This window comes from Gymnoscopelus microlampas (genome assembly GCF_963454915.1).
Source record: "Gymnoscopelus microlampas genome assembly, chromosome: 1".
NCBI classification, from domain to species: domain Eukaryota; kingdom Metazoa; phylum Chordata; class Actinopteri; order Myctophiformes; family Myctophidae; genus Gymnoscopelus; species Gymnoscopelus microlampas.
Genome location: NC_139962.1, coordinates 27380581 through 27390580, shown reverse-complemented (window position 1 = coordinate 27390580; position 10000 = coordinate 27380581). Strand labels below are relative to the sequence as shown.

The 10000-nt window shown below is 45.2% G+C and overlaps 1 protein-coding gene across 11 annotated transcripts in view; it reads left to right on the top strand.

The window, feature by feature from the left end:
* The window catches only part of sox6 (SRY-box transcription factor 6), a 175420-nt gene that overhangs the window by 135180 nt on the left and 30240 nt on the right, over nucleotides 1–10000 (top strand). For 7 of the 11 annotated variants that reach the window (XM_084063620.1, XM_084063621.1, XM_084063624.1 and 4 more), the window contains 3 exons: nucleotides 5877–6026; nucleotides 8966–9146; nucleotides 9974–10000. The exon at nucleotides 9974–10000 is cut by the window's right edge and continues 215 nt beyond it. In XM_084063620.1, the coding sequence (XP_083919746.1) occupies nucleotides 5877–6026; nucleotides 8966–9146; nucleotides 9974–10000 (358 nt within the window). The remainder of the gene's footprint in view (nucleotides 1–5876; nucleotides 6027–8965; nucleotides 9147–9973) is intronic. The other 4 variants (XM_084063616.1, XM_084063625.1, XM_084063623.1 and 1 more) reach the window with 1 other exon arrangement.

Here is a 10000-nt window from a genome sequence, read left to right as displayed (position 1 = left end):
CATGCCTGCTTTATATCATTGGAAGCAGACTTTGAGGTTTAAGTCATTTAAAAAAAAAAGGGAAAAATAAACATTATTGGATAAAGCAGAACATCTGGGTTCTCCATACAGAGGATCACAGTTAGGACTAAATAAATAGAGCCCTCTTCTCTCCCCCAGTCAAATCTACATCCGTCTTCTATCTTGCTCTTTTAGATCCGCTTTATCCTTATCTTCCATTTGCTTCTCACTCATGTCACACTCACCGCGCTCGGCAATGTGACTTCTTGAGAGCTTGTAGATCGGCTATTTTCGGTGCATGACACACGCGTGCAAATAAGTATAGATCAGGCATTACTTTGTGTATTTCTCTCTATTTTGCCTGTTGCTTTTCTCTCCCTCTGTCTACGTGTCACTTGTATTTCCCGTTCTTCGCCTAAATTGCACAGGCCTGCCACATCCTTAAGCTTTGCAATATTGGATGTTAAATTGCTTGAGTGGTGACTTTACACTGCAATTACCATCCATCACATCGGGAAATGGCATCTCTCCGGGCCCACAATAAACCTGGGCCCTAGCCTCAACTGAGGGTGCCACTGTAAACAGATGAAAAGAGTAGCCGACACACTCGGCGATTTCCGAGCGAGGAAGAAAAAAAGCCCTATCTGAAAGGGCACTCATTGGCCTAGACTGCTGGAGTGACGAGGTGATACAGTCAGGGACGCAAACAGGAAGAAAAGGAGAGTGCGGGAGACCTGGCATTATCTTTTGTTTGGATGTAAATGCCTATGTGTGCTACAGATGTGGAGGGGCCTGCCTCTCCGCTGCTGAGAAGTGAAGGAGCACTTTTGACTTTGAAAGCGAAACAGGGGGAGGGGGAGGTGGGGAAAGGGAGAGAGAGAGAGAGAGAAACAGACGCACTGTAGAGAGCAGCTGTTTCTGTGTTTATGAGGAGAGGAGCCGGGTCTTTGAAGGTAACCCAGAGCAGTGCAGCGGCGCTGGCTGTGTGTGGAGAGCTGGCTAATAGGGTGGCTAGGTGAGCAGCTGGATAGAGGCAGCGGCGAACAGAGGGACAGATGGACAGATAGAGTGGATAATGCAGTGAGTAGCAATGAATGGGAGGTCTGGAGCTCGGGCCCCTGGGCCAGAAGAACCCATACACTGATATGAGGAGGTCTCTGTGTGTGTGTGTGTGTGTGTGTGTGTGTGTGCGTGCGCGTGTGCGTGTGCGCGCGTGTGTGTGCACGTGCGTGTGTGAGAGATTGAGAAGATGGCTGAGGACAGATAGAAAAAGAAGGGAGAGAGAGAAGGAGCAGAGAGGAGAGAGTATCAGGGAGCAGGTTGGGTGCCAGCAGATGAGGCAGATGTTGGGCCATACTGGAAAGCATCGGCACAGTGCACCAGGACGCCTTCCTCCACTCCTGACATCTGGGCCAGGCCCGGGTCAGCCTGCCTACTCGCCCTGGGCAATGAGCCTGTACAAGCCTTGTGGCAAACGGGGCTGGCGCTCTGCTGCCTTTTAAACGGCGCGGTGCACCGGAGCACAATTAATAACCTCATATCCACCCCAGTGCTTCACATGGCACGGGCAGAGGTGAATGAGATATTGACACAGTGACAGACAACAACGCACGCACAATGTGTGTGCCCACCTTCATGCATGCACACACACACACACAATGAGAAAGGGTGTGGTGGTCCTAAAATAAACAAGATAGAGACTGCTGTTATTCGCAATTGCGAACTTACGGAATAACGTTGTTTATATTCAATGCACTTTGCTACTACAGCATACTGTATGTGAATCTCTCTGGTTGAGTAGCAGATGTAAACATCCAGGGCTACACAGTCATGTATTGTATTTTCAAGCATCTGTTGCATTGCTGTTGCCCAGCGCCTCAATATATATAAAATTTGGTAACCAAACACTGATTCCAGAAGCAATTTGCTCTTACACAAGCAAAAAGAAGGGAGAAAAAAGTTTAAATAATATTTATGAGCATTGTTGCTTTAGGCGCAGGGTGGCAACGCTGTCAGAGTTGGTTGCGTGTCATACAGTGACGGTGCGAACAGGAGTGTGCCATCATGTCCGACATCATCAGCAGACTGTGTAATCTGGCTATAATGTTGTCGCAGGCAGAAAAAAGTGAATCTCTCCGTTTAACCTCTGCTGCCTCCAGAGGGCTCGTTTTTAATTACCAGAGGCTAACAGGCTGACCTTGGGCCTGCCGGGCTCATTTGGAATCCTTGCTCGCTGAGATCTGCTTTACTCTGCTGGGAGATGGGGTGGGGGTAGGGGGGTCACACAGAGCGCGCATGTGCCAGCATGTGTGTGTGCGCGTTGTATGTGCGTGTGTATTGCTCCATTTAGGTCTGCGTGTGCATGTGTGTGTGTGTGTGTGTGTGTGTGTGTGTGTGTGTGTGTGTGTGTGTGTGTGTGTGTGTGTGTGTGTGTGTGTGTGTGTGTGTGTGTGTGTGTGTGTTGTGTTGTGTTGTGTTGTGTTTAAACAGTTTGCTGGTCACTGCTGTAGGTGTGGCAAACACAGGGGCTTTGTTCAGTTTTCTCATTCATGTTTCTGAGTTGGGAAATAAGAGAGGAAACATGCATGCACGCACGCATGCACGCACGCACGCACGCGCACACACACACTACTACAAAGGCACAGGAAGAGGTTACAGTGGACCAGGCATTGTGACACACATACTGTAATAATACAGTATTACAACTTCAATATGACATGAATCTACTTTGCTATAAAGGAGGGGAAAAAACACTCAATCAAAACAAAAACAAATAATCCTTCAATTGCCATATCTCTTTTGAGATATTCTTTGGCCCTCAAAAGTGATCTGTACACATAAAAGTCCTCAGTGTTAAAGCTCTATTATGAAAAAATAATCAATTGTGTCAAATCTGTATGGTAGAGTATGTTAAAATATAACATACAATTGGGGTGGTTGTATTTGGTCTCCCTGATCTTATTGAGACATTTAGATCCTCTGTCTAGGTTAGACACAACCTTTGACACGATATTGTTTCTGTAAAAAAAAAAAAAAAAAAAAAAAAGACTATTACTTGTAACATACATTTTCATATTGTGATATTGGTACTTTGACTTAAGTAAAAAAAAAAATCTTAGTACTTCTTCCACGACTGGTCTTTTGCCAACTCCTTTCCACAGTACAGACCCTGGTCCCTGCATTGACTTTCAGCTTGACCCTCATTACTATGAGCCTTCTCCTGCCCTTGCTTGGCAAGAAGGCTTGGCGTGTATGTGTGTGTGTGTGTGTGTGTGTGTGTGTGTGTGTGTGTGGGGGGGGTGTGTTCGAGTCTACTGGGAGGGGCAGGCAGATGTCCTCTGCTTAGGGGACTAGAACATGTGTCCTGGCTGGGCATGGAGAGATAAAGCATCACTCATCACGCATCAGTCTGTCTACTTAACCCAGCCTCTCGGGCCCCACACCGCCCGCTTGATTGACTGTTATTTGGACCTTAGTTAAGTCCAGTTAACTCTGATTAGCGGCTGGGAGGTGTAATCGCACAGAGCTCTAACTACGAATCTTGTATGAGGATATTCAGTCTATAGATAATTCCAAAGAAAAAAGGCCCATAACTGAATGCAATTGAGCCTGGAAGATATGAACAGGAATTCACGCCTGCCTGTTCTTGAGCAGTGGATGAAGGATCAACACACTTTTCATTTTCCTGACCCTCCTGATTGTATTTATTGTTCTTTGACTCCTGAGGCGAGCTGTTGGAACCCTTGGTTCCCACCCGTGGCACTGACCTGCTAATCAGCGCTCACAAAGGGAAGCCCGACTGCCTCTAATTTGAGGCAAAGTCCAATTATGCTCTTTTTCCGGGACAATAAAGTTCTTCCCACTCGAGGTCAGGGACACGGCCATCGACAGGCCTGTTAACAAACATCTGTCCAACAGATCCCGCTTCCGCTCGTCTACCAGTAGCCTGGAGTCACAGGCAGGCAACAGAAACTCTCTCTCTTTCACACACACACACACACACACACACACACACACACACACACACACACACACACACACACACACACACACACACACACACACACACACACACACACACACACACACGCATGCACGCACGCACACACTCTACCTTTACCATTCAGATTTACTCAGAGAGACCGCCTCACGGGAGAAGAAAACAGAGTTGTGTCCACTCACTCCTCTTGAAGACAAAAGGCTGCTTGTGAGCGAGGTGGGGGCAGTGCTATCATTGTGGGAACATAATCAGCCTGTCATTTCCGCTGCCCATGTGCTGTTGTTATCCCCAGGTCCCCCTGGAAGAATGGCCCTTTTGTACTGCCGCTTATGTGGCAGCGATAAAGTTTCTTCTAGGACTGCGTACGTGTTTATATCTGGAGATATGTGCACGGACACAAAATGCTTTGTTTGGCTTTAGTCGTCTGCGTCCGCACTGCCAAAGGTGGGACACCCAGGTCACTGACACCGGGGCTGTCTTTTTTTCTCTCTCTCTCTCTCTTTCCATCCACACAAATACAGTCTCTCTGTACTGTACATGGCTGCTCAAACCGGGAAATTAGGCAGAGCATGCCGCTTAGCTGCCGGAAAACAGATTTTCCCAAACAGCTTGAGTGAATAACATAGTAAACCAAAAGGCTTGCTGTATATAGTTTGGTGATAGCACAGCCAGTGTTTTTTTTTTGGGGATGCTGTGTGTCTGATGCGGAGTTCTCTAGGGGCTCTATATACTGTGGAGACACTCCGTCTCTTTCTGAGGAGGTGGTCTGAGAAAGCGGTTGTCTGTAACAAACCCCCCTGCCATTTGTGTCAGGAGACTAACGCCAATTCAGCCACTTGCCAGGTGGCCAATCAATACAAAGCTTTCCAGTCTTCATCTTCTTCTTTTTTTCCGTCTCTGCATTATTGATATCCAAACGATGTAATGGATGAAAATGTAATGAAGCTGAACTGTGAGTTTATCTAAAATAAAGAAGAATGATATGTTTTACAGTACTTTCTCCAAAGTTGAATCCAACACACAATTAGCAGGATCAGTGGCTCGCCAGCTTTTTTATGTATTTATTTCCCCCCCTTTTTAAACATTCAACCCTTGTATCAATATCCTCAACCACTCCGTATGTACGCCAGACAATCAGCCCAGTGGTAGAAACATCCATTATCAATCAGAGTTCAACCCCGCCACTGGGATAAGCGTCACCGAACGCTTTGGCATTTGCGCCACACACGTTTGACAGGTCATGTCACCAATGGTTGGGGAACGTACAGTACTGATAGAACGCCAAGGAAAATACGTGTGACGACATCAATGGTCTTTGTGCGAGTTTCTAAGCCTTAATAATGTGTATGTGTTTAACGTATCCTGTGATGGCAGTCCAATTGAGGTTGGGATTTCTAACATTGTGGGATGGTGGACGAATTAGACAGGCTCACATGGCTGCACTGTACGAGGACAAATCACGGGCCAGAAACTTCAATAGCAAGACGTGTAGACCCAGAGAGAAGAGAGTTCACTTTGCTAACACACTTGCATTCAGTGTGCAAACTTTTCTCTGTGATGAGTGGAAAATAAGGCCTCCAAGTATCTTGAATGAAAGCCATCTCTGTGTGGTTTTTAAGACTGCTGTCTCTCTTTGGGTTCAGCCTTTGAAATACAGTTAAGACCTTTGATGGAGGTTCTCTGCCAGCCTCATGGAAAGAGAGGAAAGACGTAGAGAGAGAGGGGAGAGAGGGAGAGAGAGAGAAGCAGAGATGGAGATGAAGGCAGACAGAGAAGCAGAGACAGTTTTAGGGAGAGGAAAAGAGAGAATATAAAACTTTGAATGTTTGCTGGCTTTGGATGTTAACGCCTTGTGGCTTTCTCCACCTCCCTACAGCAACTGTATGCCGCCCAACTTGCCAGCATGCAGGTCTCTCCCGGAGCCAAGATGCCCCCTCTTCCCCAGCCCCCGAACTCCAGTGGGCCCATCTCTCCCTCCTCTCTGAAGAATGACAAGAGGTCCTCCAGCCCTGTCAGTCACATTAAGGTACGACCCTCACACCCATCCTCGCTGTCGCTGCCCACCATTTTGGGCCTTAAGCGGCACTTGATCTAGGCTCCTTGGTCCTGTCTCAGTAAAATAGCGACCAGCGTCGCTGCGCACTGCATCAGTGTTATAGCAGACCATTGCAGAACCCGACTTCAAGCAGCCCATCAATCTGTGAGGTTTTAACAAGGCCCTCTCTCTCTCAACCAGAACTCTGTGGACAAGGTTGCTATGGTTATGGCTGCTCCAAGCAAGTAATTTGTGGAACACATGGTTTCTGATCACAAAGAAACTGTGTTTTTTTTTTTTTGTAACCGGGATGGAACAAAACCATTATGACAGAAAAGTTAAACAGTGTTGTGCATGCAGGGAAAAAAAGCAGGATTGATGGTTTCTTTTTTTTTGTGCCTTGTAAATAAACCAAATACAGGAGGTATTTTTCTGCTGCTGTATGGCATGGATCCACCAGACCTCCACACAGATCATAGGGCATATACATCATCCCCACTCACTTGGGCCATAATAAGAAACATACGTCCATTTGGAAAAGTTTAGCTTAATAATATCACAATGGAGAAGGTACATAAATCATGTCATTAAATGGTCGGGCAGCACTCTGGTATTCTCTTCAGGACGCTTACACACACAGACAGACACATGGGCAAACAGACGTGCAATCTTGTGCACGCGTGTGCACGCCACACACACACACACACACACACACACACACACACACACACACACACACACACACACACACACACACACACACACACACACACACACACACACACACACACACACACACACACACACACACACACACACACACACACACACACACCATTCTTTAGGTTTTCTGCCTGCTGGGAATTCATCCTAAAAACTGGCATCAAACTGTCTCCACGCCACTTTGATCAGATGAATGTCATTTTTCATTCACCCGATGAGGTGGAGAACATTTTTGAGCACTATTACTACAAACCGCCTGCAAAGTAGATCCTACTTCTAAATACTACAAAAATTATGAACATAAAATGATAGGGGTTGAACATAAATTGCAAGCAAATATGCACTGACGGCCCCATCTGTGTCCATACTTAGATGGAATTAGATTGCCTTTAGTTTTGTTTGTCTGCTTTCAGCTTCGCTGCATGACAAACTGTTATTGGCACTGCAATAACATGGCCTTGGGGCAGTCTGTGTTTGAGCCATATGTTTGGACAAGGAGACACTTGGGCTTTGAAAAAGACTCACTTAATGACAGCATGAGCTCCTATCTTATTTAAAACACTGCTGTAGGCACACAGTTTATAATGTACAAAGTGACAGCTTTTTCAGGGCTCGCAATATTTATTATATTCAAGCCATTTCTATGCATACTCATATTCCTGATGTGGCTTTACCTAAAGTGGATTTTTTTCATCGTCTGAGCATACTGTAATATTTCAACAGTTCAACATGATTATTCATTACTTTTCATTAAGACCACTTTAGTCTTTTATACCGTTTTATGGGGGGGGGGGGGTAGATTTGAATGCACCATGTTTTTCACTAGCATAAAACTAACAGAATGAGAGTCAATGTTAGAATGTTTACCCCTGTATTTTGATGAACACACATTCTTATATACAGTAAAATTCTCAGTGTTAATTTAATCCATTATGTAACTCGTGTGTACAAACGGGGTCCATTTGGTTCCATTTGTACATTCTCGGAGACTGGGTTAATTAATTAAAAACTGTTGTCCCTATTTTTGGCATGTCATAGTCGACAAATGTCAAAAATCTTCAAAATTATTCAAAGAATTAAACATGGTTTTGAATGCAGAGGAGGTGCATGCGCATGAAATAACGGTTTAAAAAGTATGGATACCTCAGTGAGGAAACAAGCTTTATGGCCACTGACCAGTGGTAGACAAAGTATATACTCAAGTAAATACTCAAGTATTCAAAAGTACAAATTACAAACTATATATATATATTTAAAATATCAATGCAATTTTTAAAAAAAAGAATGAAAATAATTTCAGAAATTTTCACCATATTTGAAATAGGGATTATGTACTTAATTCATAATATACTGTGTATATTGAGTGCTTGCAAAAAAGTACAGGAGGTCTACTCAAGTAGTAAATGTACATCATGCTGTCCACCACTGTCACTGACTTCCTCTTGTTCTCACTTCCACCAGCACACATGTAGGCAGCAGGTGTCCTCAGACAAGCAATGTTTCATCCTTGTAGGCACTCTGGAGAACACTGCTGTTCGTCTTTCACGCCCTGTTCTGCACACAGCTCCAACTACTGTGCTCCAGGAAATAAACACACATATCTGACTGTACAGTACCCTGACACCTCACAACTAAGCCACTCATAGAACCTTGTATGGATTGATTTATGTTTTTATCACATTATATACTGTCGCAATTGGTATCATGTGTAACATAATAAGGCCAAGTATGCGCAAATGAGGGAGGCAATTAGAAAACAACTTAATGAAGTAGATAATGTAAGTCGACATCTGATGAATGAAACAGCTGTCTTTGATCGTTCGGCAGCACTGTTATCTGGTCATTATTTATTCTTCAAACCAGTGTGCAGAGACAGAAAGCAGGGAGGAGGAGAGGGAGAACAGATGAAGACGTACGGAGAGGCAGAATCTGCTTTAATTAGTGTGAACAAAGGCACTGGGCAACTGTGAGGAAGACCGTGATGGCACTGTGCCTAAGGATGGAGGAGGGGAGAGGAGAAGAGAGGAGAGGACAGGAGAGGAGAGGAGAAGAGAGGAAAGGAGAGTGGGTCAAGAAAGGGCCTCACTGTAATTAACCAGGAACGGAGCATATCTGTGTCATTTGGGAATGCAGAGCTTCTCCAATGGAGTTGGGGGGCAACCTATTCACATCTGTCTTCTCTCTTTCCCCTCATCTGTGCTGCGTAGGAGGAGGGAACACAGCCTCTCAACCTGTCTGCCAGGCCTAAGACAGCAGACCTGCTCAAGTCCCCTGCGTCCCCCACACAAAACATGTTCCCCGGCAGCAAGAACAGCCCCAACAGCCTGGTCAGCAAAGGCGGCATCCCTAGCCCCCTCCTTGGAGGCCTGGGTCGTGGCTCTTCCCTGGGTAAGACATGCCGAAAACACTGCTTAACACAACTGACAATCTCTGAGAATCATACATTTTGTTAATATCATTTTCCGTATTTAGAGAATTGGACCATGACACAAACTATACAAACACATTGGTTTGATTTTAATCCAGACTAAACAAAAATGAATAGTATTTCCCTCAATACAGGCTTAAGTACTGGGTCTACAACTACAAGTCTAAATCAATGCCCTCTAATTCAAGATTTGTGGAAGTCGTGGGGGGATTCTTTGTTTTTAAGTGCCCTCCTGTTCCGCCATCCCTCTCATGTGTTAAACTCAGCCCTGCTAACTGTCATTAAGAACATCTTTCATTGCAAATGGAAGTCTGTGGGTTTTCCGCTGCTCTCTTTGGACTGCTGTCTGTTTATTTTTGTTGTACGTCTGTGATCTCAACTGCCACTCAGCCTCACCTAGCTCAGAGATGTTAATTACACAAAGAAGAGATATGCACAGGCTCTCACTGCATCTGCTTCTCCATAATAATCCCACTCAAACTGTAGGCCACATGTGCGTGTGTGCACACACACACACACACACACACACACACACACACACACACACACACACACACACACACACACACACACACACACACACACACACACACACACACACACACACACACACACACAGGAAGGAGGAGGAGCTTTTACAGGCTTTGATACTTCACATCTGACAGATAAACACCTGCTATCAAACCTGAACTGGATAGAGTGCGCGTGGGTGTGTGTGCGTGCGTAGTCGCACGAATGTCAGCATACTGTTAGTGTGTGTTACACTTTTGTTTGCGTGTCCTAACAGATCATTTTGATGTCTCTGCCCCCCGCT